The sequence below is a fragment of the Pongo pygmaeus genome, chromosome 19 (assembly GCF_028885625.2).
Source record: "Pongo pygmaeus isolate AG05252 chromosome 19, NHGRI_mPonPyg2-v2.0_pri, whole genome shotgun sequence".
Lineage (NCBI taxonomy): Eukaryota > Metazoa > Chordata > Mammalia > Primates > Hominidae > Pongo > Pongo pygmaeus.
In genome coordinates, this window is record NC_072392.2 from 75812310 (window position 1) to 75835693 (window position 23384).

A 23384-nucleotide genomic window follows, 5' to 3' on the forward strand; every position below is an offset into this window, starting at 1 on the left:
TGTTATATATGTATTTATACATAATATGTTATATATGTATTTATACATAATGTTATATATGTATTTATACATATGTTATATATTATATGTATTTATACATAATATGTTATATATTATATGTATTCATACATAATATGTTATATATTATATGTATTCATACATAATATGTTATATATTATATGTATTTATACATATGTTATATATTATATGTATTTATACATAATATGTTATATATTATATGTATTTATACATATTATATATGTATTTATACATAATATATTATATATTATATGTATTTATATAATGTATTGCATATAATTATATATTATATGTATTTAATACATATAATTAAAAAATATACATATATATAAAAAATATACATATATACATATAAAAATACATATAATTATATATTACATGTATTTATACATAATATATTATATATTATGTATTTATACATAATATATAATATATTATATGTATTTATACATAATATATATTATGTATTTATACATAATATATATTATATGTATTTATACATAATATATATTATATGTATTTATACATAATATATATTATATGTATTTATACATAATATATTATATATTATATGTATTTATACATAATATATTATATATTATATGTATTTATACATAATATATTATATATATGTATTTATACATAATATATTATATATTATATGTATTTATACATAATATATTATATATTATATGTATTTATACATAATATATTATATATTATATGTATTTATACATAATATATTATATATTATATGTATTTATATATAATATATTATTTATATATTTATATATATATATATTTTTTTGGTATTTTTAGTAGAGATGAGGTTTCACCATGTTGGCCAGGCTGGTCTCAAACTCCTGACCTTGTGATCCACCCGCCTTGGTATCCCAAAGTACTGGGATTACAGGCGTGAGCCACCACGCTGGACCCTATATATAATATATTATATATTATATGTATTTATATATTATTTATATATATTATATGTTATATGTATTTGTATATATTATATATGTATTTGTATATAATATATATGTATTGTTATATAATATATTATATATTACATGTATTTGTATATAATATATATTATATGTAATATATATTATATGTATTTATATAATATATAATATATATTATATGTAATATATTACATATTATATGTAATATATAATATGTATTTATATAATATATAATATATATTATATGTATTTCTATAATATATATTATATGTATTTATATAATATATAATATATGTATTTATATAATATATTATATATTATATGTATTTATATAATATATAATATAATATATATGTATTTATATAATATATAAAATATATGTATTTATATTATATATAATATATTATATGTATTTATATTATATATTATATATTATATGTATTTATATAATATATAATATGTATTTATATAATATATAATATGTATTTATATATAATATATACTATATATTATATGTATTTATATATTATATATATGTATTTATATATTATATATACCATATATTATATGTATTTTTATATTATATATACCATATATTATATGTATTTTTATATTATATATACCATATATTATATGTATTTATATATAATGTATACCATATATTATATGTATTTATATATAATGTATACCATATATTATATGTATTTATATATAATGTATACCATATATTATATGTATTTATATATAATGTATACCATATAGTATATGTATTTATATATAATGTATACCATATAGTATATGTATTTATATATAATGTATACCATATAGTATATGTATTTATATATAATGTATACCATATAGTATATGTATTTATATATAATGTATACCATATAGTATATGTATTATATATAATGTATACCATATAGTATATGTATTATATATAATGTATACCATATAGTATATGTATTATATATAATGTATACCATATAGTATATGTATTATATATAATGTATACCATATAGTATATGTATTTATATATATATATTTTTTTGAGACAAGGTCTTGCTCTGTCACCCAGGTGAGTACAGTAGCATGATCTCAGCTCACTTCAGCCTTGACCTTCTAGGCTCAAGTGATCCTCCCACCTCAGCCTCGGAAGTCCAGTCCAGCTAATTTTTGTGTCTTGTATAGACACGGGGTTTTGCCATGTTACCCAGGCTGGTCTCGAACTCCTAGGCTCAAGCTATCCACCTGCTTCATCCCCCCAGATTGTTGGGATTACAGGCGTGAGCCACCATTTTAATATAATGGCCAAACTTAACATAAATAAAATCAAGTTTCCAGACCTAATTTCTAGGTTATAAGAAAGAGGAGACAGAAGAACAAAGAAATGACACTGTGAAAAAACAACAGATGAATCTAGGATGTGGGTCATCCTACAAGACAACCAGCCTGGAACTTTTAAAAAGATTTTAAAAGTGATAGAATTATTTGAGATTAAAAACGAGTAAAAAGACATAACAAGGCCGGGCGCCTTATTACGCCTGTAATCCCAGTACTTTGGGAGGCCAAGCAGGCTGATCACCTGAGGATGGGAGTTCAAGACCAGCCTGACCAACACGGAGAAACCCTGTCTCTACTAAAAACACAAAAATTAGCTGGGCGTGGTGGCACATGCCTGTAATCCCAGCTACTTGGGAGGCTGAGGCAGGAGAGTCATTTGAACCCAGGAGGTGGAGGTTGCGGTGAGCCGAGATGGCACCATTGCACTCCGGCCTGGGCAACAAGAGCGAAACTCCGTCTCAAAAAAAAAAAAAAAAAAAAAAAACACCAAATATGATGCCTGACTGGATGATCCTGGTTTGGAAACAAAACAAAACAAAACATAAAAATACCTATTCTTGGTACAGCTGAAAAAAAAATTAAATATATTAATAGAATGGGTAATAGAGGATATTATATAATTTTTGTTAATTGTCCTAGGTGTAATAATGTGGTTATGTAAGAGAATGTCTTTATGCTGAAACATTTAACAAATGAGCATCACAAGGTCTGCAACTTATTGTCAAATGGTTCAGCAAAAGCTATACATACACAAATATATGGAGAAAGGAGATACAGAAAAAAATGTTATCAAATCCAGGAAGAAGGTATCTTTCAACTCTGCATGATTGAAAATGTTCTTAATAAACAGTTGGGGGAAAATAGTCCAGCATTATATTTAATATGCACTCAAACCTGAAACGCAATAAAAGAAAAATTGTGCATACATATCTCTGTAAGTTAAACATGCATACATTTCAGGCATTGGCAGCATCTTTGTAATACATGTACAGGGTATCAAGGTGACTCCTGTGAGAAGGGCAATGCCCTTTTGACTTATATAAATGCTGGTATGTTGACATAACATGGTACATATATATTTTTAAGCATGAAGTAATTTCATTTTATTATTATTATTTTTTGAGATGGAATCTCACTATCTCACCCAGGCTGGAGTACAGTGGCGTGATCTCGGCTCACTGCAGCCTCCACCTCCTGGGTTCAAGCAATTCTTCTGTCTCAGCCTCCTGAGTAGCTGGGACTACAGGCGTGCGCCACCACACTCGGCTAATTTTGTATTTTTAGTAGAGACAGGGTTTTTCCATGTTGACCAGGCTGGTCTCAAACTCCTGACCTCAGGTGATCCACCTTCCTCAGCCTCCCAAAGTGCTGGGATTATAGGTGTGCACTACCACGCCTGGCTGAAAAACATGGAGTAATTTTAAAAGCATGATCTGTGGAGTTAGAACCTGACTTGAATTTCATCGCTGCCATACCACTGACTTATCAACAAACTTTAGGCAAAATATATAACTTCTGTAATCCAGTTTCCTCTACCTCATGACACTGTTACAGGATGAAAATAAGACAAGGTATGTTAAAGGTCTACTACGATACTCGGCACATAGGAAGGAGTCAATACACATTAGGAAAAAATAAACCCAATAACGTCTATTCTTTTGCTTTTACAGTACGGCCCATTTTCCACATGTGTGCCCAACAGCATTCTCTACCATCTTTCCATCTATTATCCCACTAAAGATGGTTCCAAAAGCACTTGGCTGGTTGTATAATATAATTTTAATAGATGGCAGAAATTTTATCGAGGTATTTTATTCATCGCCTAGGCTCATCCTATTGTGTTAAAAGCCCAACTGTGTCTTTGGCAAGTCCAGTTGATCGATTTCCTTCCAGCTCTCAGTATATGGCCTCCCCACAGGTATGCCAGACCATTTATGCTGCTTCTTAAGGTCTGTCCATCAGGGAACGGTCCATCTGGTTGATCACAACAAGACATCAGCATCATCACGTGCTATTCGTCTCATAGTTATATGCATTTGTAAGAAGATAGCAAAGAAACTAGAGTGCATACCCACCCCCCCAGCACACACTTTGCTCCAATTCTAACAATACAGTTTTAGGCTCTGAAATCTAAGCAGATGATATTTAGAGCAGGCAAGCCTTTAATGATCTTCGAATCTGCACTCCATCAGACTGACTTTATAGTCCTACCATGTCTGGGGAGTTCCTTAAGAGCGGTCCCACAGTAACTGGGGAGCTCCTTAAGAGCAAAAGCCATGTTTTATTTGTGCTATATGACCTCCAGAGTGCTGTGTACTGGCTCACGTGGCTTGTGTTCCCAGAGGCAGAGAGCCTGAGGACCATTTCCTGCTCAATCTTCAATGAAGTTAATAACACCAGAACAGCTTAAGAACATACCAGCAAAAGGAAGCAGTCTGTGCCACATGGTTCTGGTTCAATCTTGATTTCTTTATTCTTGCGTTTATATACATTAGGGGTGGCATGAAAAGCTGGAAAACAAAAACTGTCTTGTTGCCAGTGGTCTATCCACTTGACAAGATGGGGAGAAACATAAGTGAATTAGAGAGCTATTGTAGCAGTTAGAATTCGATATAAATGGCTACCATCAGGGTGCACAAAATTCAGTCATTTCTGACATCAACACAATGCTTTCAAAGCTAAGAGGTACTGAGGGACAGATAAGTTGCTAGTTAGTCTGCCCCTATCATGCAAAGCATGTTGCACTATAATTGAACAAGGGAAAATAGAACTGGCCCTTTGTAAAACGTTAGAACAGAAGCCAGGAACTCTATATGAGAAACCAGAACAAAGAGAAGGAAATGGTGGCTGGGGATGGAAGAGAGGAGAGCATTTCAAACAGAGTAGCCCCACTCACGGTGAAGGAAGCAGTCGTATTTAAAGCAGCGCCGGCAAAAAAGTGTGTGGAAGGAGTGCAGAGATTGCTCCCGCTGCACAGACTTGGCATTGGGGCCATCGATGTTGGGTGTGCACTGAGGGGGAAGTGCATTGGGGTCTGACATCTCTGTTAGCTCTCGATACCTATTTAAGAAAAGAGAGATAAGAGTTCCTCTGAGGAACTGCCTCCACTGAGGAAATACAGATTGGGTACTGACAGTAGCTCACCTATGGTCTGCCAAGGGAGGATGGGTGTTTTTTATAGGTCTGGTTGATAAGAGAATGGTAGATAACTAAAGTGGGTCCACCATTGTAATTATGCTGGGTTGGGCAAATGTTGGAAAGTAAGGGGAGGGAAGGATTTGATAAGACGGTGCTGGAGTAACTCTCCAGGAAAATGGCAGAGTAAATGTTCTCTGCCCAGACTCAGTCAAAAGCCAGTATACGATGACCCTTAATATAGTAAGGGGGGCATTTAGAGGTAATTGAGTAAGCAAGAAATAATCAAATTGCAGGCAAATCATAATGCCCTTACCATAAACAAAGCTTTTTACTAACCAAAAATTAGGAGGGAATAAAGGTTTTGTCCGAGCACTCTGTATATGACCTAAGTGGGACAGCTTTCCCTACCTCTCCTTCATGTCATCTGGGACACCATTCTCAGGGAACATTGAGGCAATTGCACTGAAGATCATGTCATTTGGGAACTGTTTCTTGGAACTCTTTTTGTTGCCTGAATTGGAAATGACAAAAAGCTCCTGAGTGTGATTATCAGAACACGCAAACAAATCTGTGTGATCTTTTTTCCTTTTGTCACAGCATTTTGATTACAGCTGCTTTGTTAACCTAACCACTGATCGTTTGGAGATATATAAACATCAGTGCTATCTGGACTTATCTGATATATGCTACCAGTAAATAAGGAAGTTAGAGTAGTCTACATATTAACAACAAAATCCACAGTCCCAATTAGAATCTGGATGTGAGGTGGCTCACGCCTGTAATCCCAGTCAGTACTTTGAGAGGCCGAGGGGGGCGGATCACTTGAGGCCAGGAGTTTGAGACCAGCCTGGCCAACGTGGTAAAACCCCAACTCTACTAAAAATACGAAACTTAGCTGGGCATGGCGGTGCATGCCTGTAGTCCCAGCTACTTAGAAGGCTGACACACAAGAATCACTTGAACCAGGGAGGTGGAGGTTGTAGTGAGCCGAGATTGTGCCACTGCACTCCACCTTGGGTAACAGAGCAAGACTGTGTCTCAAAAAAATAATAATAGATTTTAAAAATAAAAATAAGAATTCGGAGGTGAAAAGAGTATTCATAGAGAGGCCTGAACATAGAAGAATCCTATCATAAAGTGGATGCTGAAGAACTACACTGGGATACTATAATTATGATACAATAAAAAAGAATATACTATGTCCCTGGACATATAGTATAATTAAAAAACATATAGTATAATTAAACTATTAAATTTTAAATTAAACATTAGTGACATGGAAAAGTACTCATAAGATTAAATAAAAAGGGATATAAAATTTAATATATACATATATATAAATTGGCATGATCCCAATTTCACATAAGACATATAATTAGAAATGAATAGCAATGATTATTCTATCAGTTCTTCTACTTTCTTCTTCACCCAAGTCACAGCTATCTGAAGCTATCACTTAATGATCATGTTCTCCTTTTAAGTGAACCAACAAGAAGCACCAACAGCCTTTAATAGGCAACAAACCTTTCCAGTTCTTCCTTCTTCCCTATCCCTGTCACTTTAAAAAAGGAATAAGGGAGCCAGTGCTATGTACCTTCAATAGCATGTCGCTTTCTCTTTCTTGTTACTGGCAGATCTTCTTTGCTGTCATCCTGCTTTCCATCTGAGGTGTCATTGTGCCCTTCCTCCTCCTCATCTGAGTACTGATTCAGGGCATCGACCAACTCCAGAAAAACAGCATCACTAATCAGGACGGATCCAGGGATCATCTCTGAAACATGAGGATTCGAAGGATGGGCAGTGGTCACTTCACATTCCATTAGTCCTCCTAGGCAGGTTTTCTTGTACTCACTCCAGAGGCCCAGATATGTCACATGTGTACATTTTTACATGGGAGATCAGGAAATTACAATCATTTGATTGGCTCCTACACATGCAGTGGGCAGCTGGCTAGAGTAGGAATACAGCTATAGGCTTCATTTATTTTTATTATTTTTTTTAGATGGAGTTTCGCCTTATTGCCCAGGCTGGAGTGCAATGGCGCAATCTCGGCTCACCGCAACCGCCACCTCCCAGGTTCAAGTGATTCTCCTGTCTCAGCCTCCCGAGTAGCTGGGATTACAGGCATATGCCACCACCCTGGCTAATTTTGTATTTTAGTAGAGACTGGGTTTCTCCATCTCAGGCTGGTCGTGAACTCCAGACCTCAGGTGATCCACCCGCCTCGGCCTCCCAAAATGCTGGGATTACAGGTGTGACCCACCGTGCCCAGCCATAGGCTTTATTCTTACTGAAGAACTTCACTTCCTCAGTCACAAGTCAACTCTGAATTTCTGCTTCAAAATCTCATGAAGGTGTTCAAACAATCTCCAAGTAGGGCAGAGAAAAATAATAAAATGAAAATTCTCTTGGCTTTGCTGCTGATGGGTCAGTAATGACATCTCTAAATCAAAAGACAGCAATTTTTCCTAAAATTGTACTTTATGGAGATGTACTACAATGTAGGAGGTCTTTGAACACTAGGAGGCACTGTGGACAAATAATGTAGTTCAACAGCATCACAACAGTGCCCACAATTGTCAAAAGAGCAGGTGGGGCTGTTGGTTTACGAAGTGATGGGGAGCCTCTCCTCTTTCCATTTCTTACACACGGACAGACTTTTCTAGAATTATGACTAAATCCAAACAATTGGCTTTTAGGAAATTCAGATTATTAAAACCAACTTCTGGGAGATCCAGGGGATGCCTGGATCAAAGAAGTATGACAGACAGCCTCATTGCCATTCTCAGAGAAAGAGAAATAAAGAACAAAATGGTCTTGGATGTCCCTTATGGAAAACTCCTAAGCCCTAAGATTAAACTTATTTGTACAATAAACTTTCCCTCTAGCCACTGATTACTACATAATCCTTTTATGTCCCAACTCCTTTTAAAATTTAACTAGGGTACTTTAAATAATTTTTACTTCTGTTTCTGCTGCTTGAATTAGAAATAACTAGGGTAATAAAAAAAAGAAAGAAAGAAAGAAATAACTAGGGTATTTTGGGCCAGGCATGTTGGCTCACTCTTGTAATCCCAGAGCTTTGGGAGGCCAACGTGGGAGGACTGCTTGACGCCAGGAGTTTAAGACCAGCCTGGGCAACGTGGTGAGACTCCATCTCTACAAAAAATTTTAAAAATAAGCCAGGGCCGGGCACAGTGGCTCACGCCTGTAATCCCAGCACTTTGGGAGGCTGAGGCGGGAGGATCACAAGGTCAGGAGATCGAGACCATCCTGGCTCACGTGGTGAAACCCCATCTCTACTAAAAATACAAAAAATTAGCCGGGTGTGGTAGGCACCTGTAGTCCCGGCTACCTCGGGAGGCTGAGGCAGGAGAATGGCATGAACCCGGGAGGCAGAGCTTACAGTGAGCTGAGATTGTGCCACTGCACTCCAGCCTGGGTGACACAGCGAGACTCTGTCTCAAAAAAAAAAGCCAGGTGTGGTGGAGTGCACCTGTAGTCCCAGCCTCCGAGGAGGCTAAAGCAGGAAAATCACTTAAGCCCAGGAGGTTGAGGCTACAATAAGCTATGATCGTGCCACTGCATTCCAGCCTGGGTGACTGAGTGAGTCCCTGTTTCTAAAAAAAAAAAAATAATAAAAAAATTGGGCTAGGCATGGTGGCTCACGCCTGTAATCCCAGCACTTTAGGAGGCCGAGGTAGGTGGATCACCTGAGGTCAGGAATTCGAGACCAGCCTCACCAACATGGTGAAACCCCATCTCTACTAAAAATACAAGAATTAGCTGGGCGCAGTGGCAGACACCTGTAGTCCCAGCTACTTGGGAGGCTGAGGCAGGAGAATCACTTGAACCCAGGAGGCAGAGACTGCAGTGAGCCTAGATTATACCACTGCACTCCAGCCTGGGCAACTAAGGCAAAACTCCGTCTCAAAAAAAAAAAAAAAAAAAAAAATTAACTCCCAGCCATGTGATGACATTGAAATATTCTGCAGTGTGTACCCCATGGGGCAGAAGATAAAAGCAAGATGGTAAGATGATGAGGTACCAAAGAAGAGGCCTCATTCTAACAAAATTTTCTCCAAAGAGTTCAGTACCACTACCTTCTTCACCATGGACTTTCCCATCATAGTTATTGATCAGCTCCTCAATAAAAGTCTCATCTTCTTCTTTCACTTCATCTCCCATGTAGGGAATATTGCACAAAACCGTCTCATCTTCTACCTGAAATCAAACCAGATGTGATTTATTCCATGAAGCCATCATGCATCTCCTCTTTCCTATTTAGTGGAATCTTTGCTGAGCTTTGTTTGTTGCTTGAGTCTCCTGAAAATGCCTTTGTCCCAGAGTTTCCTGCATTTTAAACACCGGCCATTTTGTTTGGCCAAAAAAACCTCAAATGGGGCCAAGTGTGGTGGCTCACGCCTGCAATCCTAGCACTTTGGGAGGCCGAGGCAGGCAGATCATGAGGTCAGGAGATCAAGACCATCCTGGCCAACATGGTGAAACCCCATCTCTACTAAAATACAAAAAATTAGCTGGGCATGGTGGCGCGCGCCTGTAGTCCCAGCTACTAGGGAGGCCGAGGCAGGAGAATCGCTTGAACCTGTGAGGCAGAGGTTGCAGTAAGCTGAGATCGCGCCACTGTACTCCAGCCTGGCGACAGAGTGAGACTCCATCTCAAAAAAAAAAAAGTTTCTAATTGTTTTCATAAGTAGAGAGACAGATGGATAAATAAAAATGAAGGCTTCTAAGATTATGATCTGTAATTTAACTACAAAATAAACTGGGCAACCATAAGACATGGGTATTCTATAAAATGGACTAAGATTCTCCAATAATAAAAAAAAAATTATGATTACAACTCATGCCAGTCACACTCAATGGGAACCTAAAGTCAACTGCAGCCTAGGCTATGGATATTTTCTGGCAATAAACAATAGTAAATAATTTGGGGGGAGTGGGGTGCTTAGCAGAGAATATAGTCATTCTAAAATCCCCAAGTAGTAAGTAAAATTATTCTGAAGTTCTATTCTAAGAGATGATTCCCTTCTATAAACCTCGACCTCATTCCAACCAGTAGTACGGCTGTCACCAGGCAGATGATAAACAATGGCAGTATTTAGAGAGGAATGATTATCAAAACCACAAATAATCCTAGTAGGAGTCAGCACAAAGGCCCAGATGAAAGGACTGTGTGCACCTCTGTTGTCTCAGTTGTTTTTGTAGCATCTTGCATTTAGAGAATTCAGAAAGGATTACTCCATCAACAGGGAGCAGACAACCTGCTCAAGCCTCAAGAGTCTGATTTAGACTGCATTTAACTGTACATAATATTGGGCCAAGGTACTAAGAGAAAATTGAAGTCTTGCCCAATATTATTCATTTAAAAAAGAACCAGCATCAATTCCAAAGCACACATCAGAGAGCATAAAATCTGGCAAGTTAGAACAACTTGCAATAGATATTGTTTAGAGTAAGTAAATTACAACCTTGTTCTGCCCTGCGTGTCCTAGCTTTGTTAAATACTGGATAATCTTTACCCTAAGAGGAGCTCTGGCATATCAACGTAACACAATCATACAGTTTAAATAGCCACCACAGTGCTTTCAATACATACCATAAAGTTCTGTTGGAGAGGGGACCAGGAATACATGATGGGAACCAATGCAACTGTGTTCAGTGACCTCATTAACATATGTTGGCTTGCAAATCCCGGGAAAATGCTCTCTATGGTACACTGAAATATAAGCAATGACATGGAGAGGGAAAGACGGGCATATAACCCAAGAAATAAATGTAATTTCCTTCCAAAATTGGCCGGGCATAGTGGCTCATGCCAGTAATCCCAGCACTTTGGGAGGCCAAGACAGGCAGATCACTTGAAGTCAGTTGGAGACCAGCCAGGCCAACATGGTGAAACCCCAGCTCTACAAAAACGTAATACAAAAATTAGCTGAGCATGGTGGTGCACACATGTAATCCCAGCTACTTGGGAGACTGAGGTATGAGAATCACTTGAACCTGGGAGGCAGAGGTTGAGTGAGCCACTGTACTCTAGCCTGGGCGACAGAGCAAGACTCTGTCTCAAGAAAAAAAAAAAAAGAAAAAAAATGATCTTAGTAGCCTCTAGCTCTTACAAGCTAATAAATTAAATTTTTAAAATTCAGATGGCATTTAAAATTATAAAAAATTTGGCCAGGCGTGGTGGCTCACGACTGTAATCCCAGCACTTTGGGAGACCGAGGCGGGTGGATCACGAGGTCAGGAGATCAAGACTATCCTGGCCAACATGGTGAAACCCAGTCCCTACTAAAAACACAAAAATTAGCTGGGCGTGGTGGCACATGCCTGTAGTCCCAGCTACTCGGGAGGCTGAGGTAGGAGAATCACTTGAACCTGGGAGGTGGAGGTTGCAGTGAGCCAAGATCATGCCACTGCACTCCAGCCTGGAGACATAGCGATACTACGTCTCAAAAAAACAAAAACAAAAACAAAATTTTAAAAACAAATTAATAAATTGAGAGTTTTGTAACATCATCTCCTAAAAGGAATCCCTAGACTGCAAACTTGTGGAAAGTAGAAACTCTTTTTTTTTTTGAGACAGGATCTCACTCTGTTGCCTAGGCTGAGTGAAGTTGTGCAATCACAGCTCACTGCAGCCTCTGCCTCCCAGGCTAAAGCCATCCTCCAACCTCAGCCTCCCGAGAAGCTGGGATTACAGGCATGTGCTACTACATCCAGTTAACCAGCTAATTTTTCTTTTTTTTTTTGTAGAGACAGGGTCTCACTATATTGCCCACGCTGGTCTCCAACTCCTGGACTCAAGCAATCATCCTGACTTAGCCTCCCAAAGTGCTGGGATTACATGTGTGAGCCACTACACCCGGCCAAAAGCAGGGACTCTTATTCACCTTTGTGTCCTCTATAGAGTTCAGCACAGTACTTCCCATACTCAGCTGATGTTTACTTCAGCTCAAACTGTTGGTCTACTTGGGTTATACACAACAGTAAAGAGCCTCTGAAAGTCCTAAAAGATGAGGAAGTTTTCTGAAGACCTAAACTTTAAGACAGTGGACATCAACTTAGCTGCATAGGTGATAGGGCTAGTACATGGAGAAGCAAAGTGGTATAGAAATTATAGTAACATTCTGCTTCAGGAAAGATATTTGCTCTCAATACACTATCTGCTTTTTGTTTTTTGTTTTGAGACAGGGTCTCACTCTGTTGCCCAGGCTGGAGTGCAGTTGCACGATCTTGGCTCATTGCAACCTCCGCCTCCCAGGTTCAAGCAATTCTCCTGCCTCAGCCTCCCGAGTAGCTGGGATTATAGGTGCACGCCACCACGCTCGGCTAATTTTTGTATTTTTAGTAGAGACAGGGTTTCACCATGTTGGCCAGGCTGGTCTCGAACTCCTGACCTCAGGTGATCCACCTGTCACAGCCTCTAAAAGTGCTGGGATTACAGGCGTGAGCCACTGCGCCCAGCTTCTGCCTTTTTTTTTTTTTTTTTTTTAAGAGACAGAGTCTGACTCTGTCACCCAGGCTGGAGATCATAGCTCACTGCAGCCTTGAACTCTTGGGTTCAAGTGATTCTCCCACCTCAGTCTCCCGAGTAGCTGGGATTATAGGCATACAGTACCATGCCTGGATAATATTTACTTTTTATATTTTAAAAATATTATCTATTTCCCAGGTGTTGGAGGTTACAGTAAGCTATGATCATGACACTGCACTCCAGTCTGGGTGACATAGTGAGATCTTGTCTCTAAATAATAATAATGATAATAATTTATTTTCATAAAGTTTTTTTTTTTGGAGATGGTGTTTTGCTCTTGTTGCCCAGACTGGAGTACAATGGTGCCATCTCAGATCACTGCAACCTCCACCTCCTGGGTTCAAGCAATTCTCCTGCCTCAGCCTCCCTAGTAGCTGGGATTACAAAAGTGTGCCACCATGCCTGGCTAATCTTTTTGTACTATTAGTAGAGATGGGGTTTCACCATGTTGGCCAGCCTGGTCTCAAACTCCTGACCTCAGGTGATCCACCCACCTCGGCCTCCCAAAGTGCTGGGATTACAGGTGTGAGCCACCGCATCCAGCCAAAGTTTCTTAACTAGAAAATTCTTTTATTTATTTATTATTTATTATTTTTTTGAGACACAGTCTCACTCTTTCACCCAGGCTGGAGTGCAGCGGCGTGATCTTGGCTCACTGCAACTTCTGCCTCCTAGGTTCAAGAGGTTCTCAGGCCTCAGCCTCCCAACTAGCTGGGATTACAGGCATGCACCATCACACGCAGCTAACTTTTGTATTTTTAGTAGAGACAGTGTTTCGCTATGTTGGTCAGGCTGGTCTCAAACTCCTGGCCTCAAGTGATTCATCTGCCTCAGCCTCCCGAAGTGCTGAGATTACAGGTGTGAGCCACTGCGCCCAGCCCCCAAGATTATTCTTGAAGCTGCAGATTTACTATCTTAATTATTCAAAGTTGACTAAAATAGCTGTATCTATTAACCTTAACCTTATTTATTTATTTATTTCCTTTCTTTCCTTTTTTTTTAGACATAAGGTCTTGTCTGTCAACCCAGACTGGAGTGTTGTGGTGAAATCATAGTTTATTTCAGCCTTGAACTTCTGGGCTCAAGAAATCCTTCCACCTCAGCCTCCCAAGTAGCTAGGACTACAGGTGTGCACCACCATGTCTGGCTACTTTTTAAAAAAATTTTTTAGAGATATAGTCTATGTTGCCCAGGCTGGTCTCAAACTCCTCACCTCAAGCGATTTTCCCACCTCAGCCGCCCAAATAGCTGGGAATACTTGTGTGAGCCACCATACCTTGTCTTACTTACTCACTTTCTAAAAAGCCACAAATATAGGAAAAAGCTTTAAGCCCAAGGAAGAGAGGAAGACTGAGCTTAAACTCCCAAAAGTACCTTTTTGAGAAAAGGGTGTCCACTCACAGGCTTCATTGACTGAACAGGTTGGACACGAAGCTTCTTCCATTCTTCATTGAGGATCTGGGTTTTTTCTTGAACCTTTGCAAAATTTGCCACATACAAAGCCTAGCAAAGCCATGGAAAAGATTAAGATATATTGTTATTTAATTAATTAATTAATAATTTTTTTTTTTTTTGAGATGGAGTCTTGCTCTGTTGTCGCCCAGGCTGGAGTGTAGTAGCACGATCTCAGCTCACCACAACCTCTGACTCCCAGGTTCAAGCGATTCTCCTACCTCAGCCTCCCAAGTAGCTGGGATTACAGGCACAGACCACCACACCTGGCTAATTTTTGTATTTTTGGTAGAGACAGGGTTTCACTATGTTAGCCAGGCTGGTTTCAAACTCCTGGCCTCAAGTGATCTGCCCGCCTCAGCCTCCCAAAGTGCTGGAATTACAGGCGTGAGCCACCGTGCCTGGCCTTTTGTTTTTTGTTTTGAGATGGAGTCTTGCTTTGTCACCCAGGCTGGAGTGCAGTGGCGCCATCTCGGCTCACTGCAACCTCTACCTCCTGGGTTCAAGCAATTCTCCTGCCTCAGCCTCCCAAGTAGCTGGGATTACAGGCACATGACACCACGCCTGGCTAATTTTTGCATTTTTAGTAGAGACGAGGTTTCACCAGGCAGGACAGGCTGGTCTCGAACTCCTGACCTCAGGTGATCCACCTGCCTCAGCCTCCCAAAGTGCTGGGATTACAGGTGTGAGCCACCGCACCTGGCCCTGTTAAGATTTCAAAACAAAAGTTAAAAAAAATTCCAACCCCTGGGCCAGGCGCGGTGGCTCACGCCTGTAATCCCAGCACTTTGGGAGGCCGAGGCGGGTGGATCATGAGGTCAGGAGATCGAGACCATCCTGGCTAACATGGTGAAACCCCGTCTCTACTAAAAATACAAGAAAATTAGCCGGGCGTGGTGGTGGGCGCCTGTAGTCCCAGCTAATCAGGAGGCTGAGGCAGGAGAATGGCGTGAACCTGGGAGGCGGAGCTTGCAGTGAGCTGAGATTACAACACTGCACTCCAGCCTGGGTGACAGAGTGAGACTCTGTCTCAAAAAAAAAAAAAAAAAAAATCCAACCCCTTTTCACTGGGTTAGTATATTGAAATATATAAACTTTCACTTGGGAATTATTTTTTACCTTTGCACCCATATTTGCCTGAAGCCGTTTAAGTTGTCGAAGTCGCATGTATTCAGATTTCACTTTTCTTTTCCAGTAAGTGATACATTTGGAGGTAGGGGGATTTGGTATTTCCATCTTGCTGTAATCTAAGAGAGACAGAGATGAGAAATAGCATTTTATTGCCTGGAAATGAAGCCCTCCTCAAATACAAAAAAAAAATAAAAAAAAAAGATCAATTATGCTTTCATTCCCATTAAATTTACTCATAAAAACATACATTTAAAGAACCCAAATGTGTGAGTTCAACAGAAAGTTTCAATTTAAAAAAAAGAGGCAGCGGCTCACACCTGTAATACCAACACTTTAGGAAGCCGAGGTGGGAGCACTACTTGAGCCCAGTGATTTGAGACCACCTTGGGCAACATGGTGAAACCCCATCTCTACAGCAAATACGAAAGTTAGCCAGGTGTGTTGGCGAGTGCCTGTAGTCCCAGCTACTCAGGAGGCTGATGTGGGAGGACGGCTTGAGCCCAGGAGGTGAGCCGTGATCACGCCACTATACTTCAGCCTGAATGACAGAGTGAGACCTTGTCTCAAAAAACAAAACAAAACAAAAAACAAAAAACAACAAGAAGTCCAGGCATGGTGGCTCACGCCTGTAATCCCAGCACTTTGGGAGGCCAAGGTGGGCGGATCTTCTGAGGTCAGGAGTTCAAGACTAGCCTGGCCAACATAGCAAAACCCCGTCTCTACTAAAAATACAAAAAAAAAAAAAAAAAAAAAAATTAGTCGGGCATGGTGGCTTGTGCCTGTAATCCCAGCTACGTGGGAAGCTGAGACATGAGAATTGCTTAAACCTGGGAGGCAGAAGTTGCAGTGAGCCGAGATCGCACCACTGCACTCCAGCCTGGGTGACAGGCTCCATCTCAAAGAAGAAAAAAAAAAAAATGCCGGGCATGGTGATTCATGCCTGTAATCCCAGCACTTTGGGAGGCCAAGGCGGGTGGATCACGAGGTCAGGAGTTCAAGACCAGCCTGGCCAAGATGCTGAAACCCCGTCTCTACTAAAAATACAAAAATTAGCTGGATGTGGTGGCACACGCCTGTAATCCCAGCTACTCAGGTGGCTGAGGCAGGAGAATGGCTTGAACCCGGGAGGTGGAAGTTGCAGTGAACCGAGATCGCATCACTGCACTCCAGCCTGGGCGACAGAGCAAGACTCCGTCTCAAAACAAAAACAAAAACAAAACAAAAAAAAACAACAAAATTTCACATCAGCAATTTCTGGTCCAATTATCAAAAAGCTTAGCCTCTGTCCTCCTGTGGTATCTTGTTTTTAATTTAGCACTCAAGAAGTTCTTCCACAGGTACTACGAACTTGGATTACTTCAAGATATGGAAGTCTTCTTTTTACTTTGAGTAAGAGAAGTGGTCAGCAAGAACCAAGTTTGCATCCAAGGGTTTCATGGAAAGATCCACCCATGCTACAAAACCATACTGCCAAATTGTCTAAATTTACCACATGCCTAGCAATAAAAGTAGGATATGACAGCAGTATAATCTCATCTCCAAGTCAGCAGCAAGACATATGGAAATAGATAGCAATGCAAATCCCCCCTTTTTTGATATTGGAATTAAGGTTCAACATTTTAAAGAAGTATGTATTCTAATATACTTTACCTACCTCATAGAATGCAAGGGGAAATGTTGGGTTTTACAGTGTGCCTCTGTTCTTCAGGAGAATGGCAAGACACAACAGCAGAACAGGTGTCCAGCTTTTCAAAAGAGAACGGACAGTGGTTCTATTAAGTTAGTGCGGCAAGTTAGACCCTGATACCCTCAGTAGGATTTTCCCCCAGAATCAGAAAGACTTCAAGGTTTCTCCTACTATTTTTGTATGTCTAAGACAGGTCTCTATAACACTTGATGCCATTTGGGAAAAGCCCTTTACTTTATTAAATTCTATTTTTTCATAATGCTTTTTTTTTTTTTTTTTAAGACAGAGTCTCACTCTGTTGCCCAAGCTGGAGTGCAGTGGCACAATCTTGGCTCACTGCAACCTCCGCCTCCTGGGTTCAAGCCATTCTCCTGCCTCAGCCTCTCAAGTAGCTGGGAGGCACACCACCATAGCCGGCCAAATTTTTTTGTATTTGTAGTAGAGATGGGGTTTCACCATGTTCGCCAGGCTGGTCTTGAACTCCTGTCCTCAAGTGATCCGCCTGCCTCGGCCTCCCAAAGTACTGGGATTACAGGTGCAGGTGTGAGCCACTGCACCTGCCCATAATGCTTTTCTGAACCAATTTCTAGGCTCAGCTAACAGGCCTGTCAATTATTTTAGAGAAAGTACAAACACTAAATACATGTAAAAATTCAATAAAATCCACAAGATGATGCTTTTACTCTATAATAACTACTTGGGTTTCTTAGATAACTAGCTCTATTTGTTCCACCTAACATTAAAATTTTTTTAAAACATTACAAGGAGCTAGCCAGGTGCAGTGGCTCACGCCTGTGATACCAGCACTTTGGGAGGCTGAGGTCAGGAATTCAAGACCAGCCCGGTCAACATGGTGAAACCCCGTCTCCACTAAAAATACAAAAAAAAAAAAAATTAGCCAGGTGTGGTGGCAGGCACCTATAATCCCAGCTACTCTGGAGGCTGAGGCAGGAGAATCACGTGAACCCGGGAGGCAGAGGTTGCAGTGAGCTGAGATCATGCCATTGTACTGCAGCCTGGGCAACAAGAGTGAGACTCTGCCTCAAAAAAACAAAACAAAACAAAACAAAACATCACAAGGAGCTATGAAGAGCCAAAATTTGAAACAGAAACTAAAGTTTCACACCCTATTTTTTAAAATTTCCTACACATTTTTTTTTTTTTTTGCTGAGGTGAGAGGATCACTTAAGCCCAGGAGATTGAGGCCACAGTGAGCCATGATTGTACCACTGCATCCAGCCTGAGCAACTGAGCAAGACCCTGTCTCAAAAACAAAAACAAAACAAAACCAAAAAAAAAAAAAAAAGGAAAAGAAAAGAAAAATAAATGATCAGGCAATGTGCAGTGGCTCATGCCTGTAATTCCAACACTTTGGGAGGCCAAGGAAGGAGGGTTGCTAAGAGGCCAGGAGTTTGAGATTAGCTTGGCCAACACAGATCCTATCTCTATTTTTCAAAATTTTATTTTGCTGTTGTTTTTGTCATTTTTTAAAGGAAAAGAGGCTGGGTGCAATGGCTTACATCTGTAATCCCAGCACTTTGGGAGGCCAAGCTGAGAGGATAGCCTGAGCTCAGGAGTTTGATACAAGCCTGGGTAACATAGTGAGACCTCATCTCTATAAAAAATCAAAAACATCGGCCGGGCGCGGTGGCTCACGCCTGTAATCCCAGCACTTTGGGAGGCCGAGGCGGGCGGATCACGAGGTCAGGAGATCGAGACCATCCTGGCTAACATGGTGAAACCCCGTCTCTACTAAAAATACAAAAAATTAGCCTGGTGAGGTGGCGGGCACCTGTAGTCCTAGCTACTCCGGAGGCTGAGACAGGAGACTGGCGAGAACCCCCAGGGGGCGGAGCCTGCAGTGAGCCGAGATCGCGCCACTGCACTCCAGCCTGGGCGACAGCGAGACTCCATCTCAAAACGAAACAAAAAAATCAAAAACATCATCCGGGCATGGTGGTGCATGCCTGTAGTTCCAGCTACTCAAGAAGCTGAGGCAGGAGGATCACTTGAGCCTAGGAGATCAAGGCTAGAGTGAGCTACTGAGATTGCGCCACTGCACTCCAGCCTGGGCAACAGAGTGAGACTCTGTCACGTGCAGTGGCTCATGCCTATAATTTCAACACTTTGGGACTCTGAGACCAGCCTGGGCAACAAAGTGAGACACCATCTCTACAAAAAAAAAAAAAAAAAAAAAAAAAAAAGCCAGGTGCGCTGGCTCACGGTTGTAATCCCAGCACTTTGAAAGGCCGAGGCGGGCGGATCACTTGAGGTTGGGAGTTCGAGACCAGCCTGACCAACATGGAGAAACCCTGTCTCTACTAAAAATACAAAATTAGCCGGGCGTGGTGGCGCGTGCCTATAATCCCAGCTACTCTGGAGGCTGAGGCAGGAGAATTGCTTGAACCTGGGAGGCAGAAGTTGCGATGAGCGAAGATTGCGCCATTGCACTCCAGCCTGGGCAACAAGAGCAAAACTCTGTCTCAAAAAAAAAAAAAAAAAGGCTGGGCGCGGTGGCTCACGCCTGTAATCCCAGCCAGCACTTTGGGAGGCCGAGGCGGGCGGATCACGAGGTCAGGAGATCGAGACCATCCTGGCTAACACGGTGAAACCCCGTCTCTTCTAAAAATACAAAAAATTAGCCTGGCATGGTGGCAGGTGCCTGTGGTCTCAGCTACTGGGGAGGCTGAGGCAGGAGAAAGGCGTGAACCTGGGAGGTGGAGCTTGCGGTGAGCCGAGATCGCACCACTGCACTCCAGCCTGGGTGACAGAGCAAGACTCCATCTCAAAAAAAAAAAAAAAAAAAGGCCGGGCAGGGTGGCTGACGTCTATAATCTCAGCACTTTGGAAGGCTGAGGCAGGCAGATCACGAGGTCGAGACTGAGACCAGCCTGGCCAGCACAGTGAAACCTCGTCTCTACTAAAAATACAAAAAATTAGCTAGGCATGGTGGCGGGTACCTGTATTCCCAGTTACTTAGGAGGCTGAGGCAGAAGAATCGATTGAACACAGGAGGTGGAGGTTGCAGTGAGCCGAGACAGCGCCACTGCACTCCAGCCTGGTGACAGAGCGAGACTCCATTTCAAAAAAAAAAAAAAAAAAATCATCAGCACGGACAAGAAAACAGCAAAATTTAACCCATTGCCTCACATATACCACAATAAGCTCATGATTATATCTCATGAGCATGGATTTTTTTTTTTGGAGACGGAGTGTCGCTCTGTCACCCAAGCTGGAGTGTAGTGGCACGATCTTGGCTCACTGCAGCCTCCACCTCCCAGGTTCAAGTGATTCTCGTGCCTCAGCCTCCTGAGTAGCTGACATTACACCACCATGCCCGGCCAATTTTTGTATTTTTAGTAGAGACAAGGTTTCACCATGTTGGCCAGCCTGGTCTGAAACTCCTGGCCTCAAGTGATCCGCCTGCCTCAGTCTCCCAAAGTGCTGGGATTACAGGCATGAGCCACCGCACCTGGCCAAAATAATGGTTTTAAATTGCAATCCCTCTTCCGTTCCTTTTGGCATTCATTTTCCTTTTTTCCTATTTTCCTTTTTGAAATAGTAAGCTTAGGTTTCTCCATGTATTTGAAAATGAAGATTACCAGCTGGGACAACATGCCAAAACCCAGTCTCTACAAAAAAATTACAAAAATTATCCGGGCATGGTAGCCTGTGCCTGCAGTCAGTCCCAGCTACTCAGGAGGCTGAGTTGGGAGAATCACCTAAGCATGGGGAGGTAGGGGCTGCAGTGAGCCATGATTGTGCCTCTGTACTCCAGCCTGGGTGACAGAGTGAGGCCTTGTCAAAAAAAAAAAAAAAGTAAAGAAAGAAAGAAAGAAGGAAGGGCCGGGCGCAGTGGCTCACACCTGTAATCCCAGCACTTTGGGAGGCCGAGGTGGGCGGATCACCTGAGGTCAGGAATTCGAAACCAGCCTGGCCAACATGGTGAAACACATCTCTACTAAAAATACAAAAATTAGCCGGGTGTGGTGGTGGGTGCCTGTAATCCCAGCTACTTGGGAGGCTGAGGCAGGAGAATCGCTTGAACCTGGGAGGCAGAGGTTGCAGTGAGCTGAGATCGCGCCACTGCACTCCAGCCTGGGTGACAGAGTGAGACTTGGTCTCAAAAAAGAAGAGGAAAGAAAAGAAAAGAAAAGAAAGGAAGAAAGGAAGGAGGGAGGGAGGGAAAGAAACAGAAAGGCAGGGAGGGAAAGAAACAGAAAGGCAGGGAGGGAAAGAAAAGAAAAAAGAAGATTAAGTAACGGAATAGAACATAATCTACAGATGCTGTTGTGTCTGGCTGGCTGTGGTGGCTCATGCCTGTAATCCCAACACTGGGAGGCTGAGGCGGGTGGATCACTTGAGGCCAGGAGTTCGAGACCAGCCTGGCCAACATGGTGAAACCCTGACTCTACTAAAAATACAAAATTTAACAGGCCATGTTGGAACACACCTACTTGGGAGGCTGAGGCAAAAGAATTACTTGAAACTGGGAAGCAGGGGCTCACTTCAGTGAGCCGAGATCTTGCCAACTCCAGCTTGGGTGACAGAGTGAGACTCTGTCTCATAAAAAAAAAAAATACTTTTTTTTTAATTAAAGAAAAGAGCTATAGCTGAAATGTGATCTCCTACAGTCTGTCGAGATGACAGTAAACATATCATCATAATCCAATAATTAATGGCACCATTTCTAATTTTACTCAACTGTTTTATTTGGCCAGAGGAATACACACATACATGAAAATGCCATTAAGATTTAACCAATCACAATGTATAGTAAGCCACACTTCCTCCTTTTACAATTAGAGTGATATTTGACTCTCATGTGTCCATAAGTGAATATTTATCTTACATGGCTTTTCAGCGGGTCTTCAATGTCTCTAAAAGTTTATTTGGCAATTGGTCAGTCCCCACAAAGTGTCTAAGAAAGATGAGAATACTGCTTGAAATAGACAGATATGATTAAAATAAACACCTGAAACTCAGCCACAAGATGAGTTTTCACAGCAGCTGGACCCTAACCAACAATTATCATATCAAAGTTAAAAAAAAAAAAGTGAACAAATAAAAAACTTAGCATTCACTAGAACAGGCAGATTTGGAGAGATGGATTCATTCGTGTTGGGCAAAGGGAGTGGCACACAAAAAATACTTTATATTTCTACCAGATCTATTCTTTAGTTACTTAACACATGCAAAACAGCACTTATATTCCAGTTAGGTACTTAGCTAGTACTTAAGAGCCTTTCATTATGCTCATCTACACATTGAAGATAAACTCCAAAACATATGCTGTTTTGATCAAGAAATTAAAAAATAATTATTTATATAAGCAAGTCCTATAGCTCAATAATAAGACAAATCACCAATAAAAAGTGAGCAGAAGGCCGGATGTGGTGGCTCACGCCTGTAATCTCAGCACTTTGGGAGGTCAAGGCGGGCGGATCACAAGGTCAGGAGTTCGAGACCAGCCTGACCAACATTGTGAAACCCCATCTCTACTAAAAATACAAAAATTAGCCGGGGTGGCATGTGCATGCAATCTCAGCTACTCAGAAAGCTGAGGCAGGAGAATTGCTTAAACCCAGGAGGCAGAGGTTGCAGTGGGCCAAAATCGTGCCACTGCACTCCAGCCTGGGAGACAGCGAGACTCCGTCTCAAAAAAAAAAAAAAAAAAAAAAAAGTGAGCAGAAATTTGAACAGATATTTCACCAGAAAAGATACAGGAATGGCAAATGAGCACACAAAAGGTTGCTCCATATCATTAGTCCTTAGGGAAATGCAGATGAAAAATACAATGAGATACTATTAAACACCACTACCATGGCTAAAATGAAAAAAGACTGATAATACAACTTGTTAGTGAGGACGTGAAGCTACTGGAATCCTCATACGCTGCTGGTAGGAATGCAAAGTGATACAGCCACTATGGAAGGCAGTTTGCCAGTTTTTCAAAAATAAAGCTGAATATATACTTACCACAGAACCTGGCATACAATTTCTAATTATTTATCCAAGAGAATTGAAAACCTATGTCCCCACAAAGATCTGTACCCAAATGTTCATATTT

At 40.8% G+C, this 23384-nt stretch overlaps 1 protein-coding gene across 4 annotated transcripts in view; it reads right to left on the reverse strand.

Moving 5' to 3' along the window:
* EZH1 (enhancer of zeste 1 polycomb repressive complex 2 subunit) overlaps window positions 1-23384 on the reverse strand; it is a 48815-nt gene that overhangs the window by 16083 nt on the left and 9348 nt on the right. Inside the window, exons 1-10 of one of the 4 annotated variants that reach the window (XM_063656658.1) lie at window positions 22167-22187; window positions 17282-17372; window positions 15616-15743; window positions 14419-14547; window positions 11107-11226; window positions 9590-9710; window positions 7081-7257; window positions 5895-5997; window positions 5245-5408; window positions 4767-4858 (exon numbers count right to left, since the gene is read on the reverse strand). In XM_063656658.1, coding sequence (XP_063512728.1) covers window positions 4767-4858; window positions 5245-5408; window positions 5895-5997; window positions 7081-7257; window positions 9590-9710; window positions 11107-11226; window positions 14419-14547; window positions 15616-15732 — 1023 coding nt within the window. In that variant the 5' untranslated portion in view covers window positions 15733-15743; window positions 17282-17372; window positions 22167-22187. Of the gene's footprint in view, window positions 1-4766; window positions 4859-5244; window positions 5409-5894; window positions 5998-7080; window positions 7258-9589; window positions 9711-11106; window positions 11227-14418; window positions 14548-15615; window positions 15744-17281; window positions 17373-22166; window positions 22188-23384 lie in introns of those variants that run through there. The other 3 variants (XM_054457649.2, XM_063656659.1, XM_054457650.2) reach the window with 3 other exon arrangements.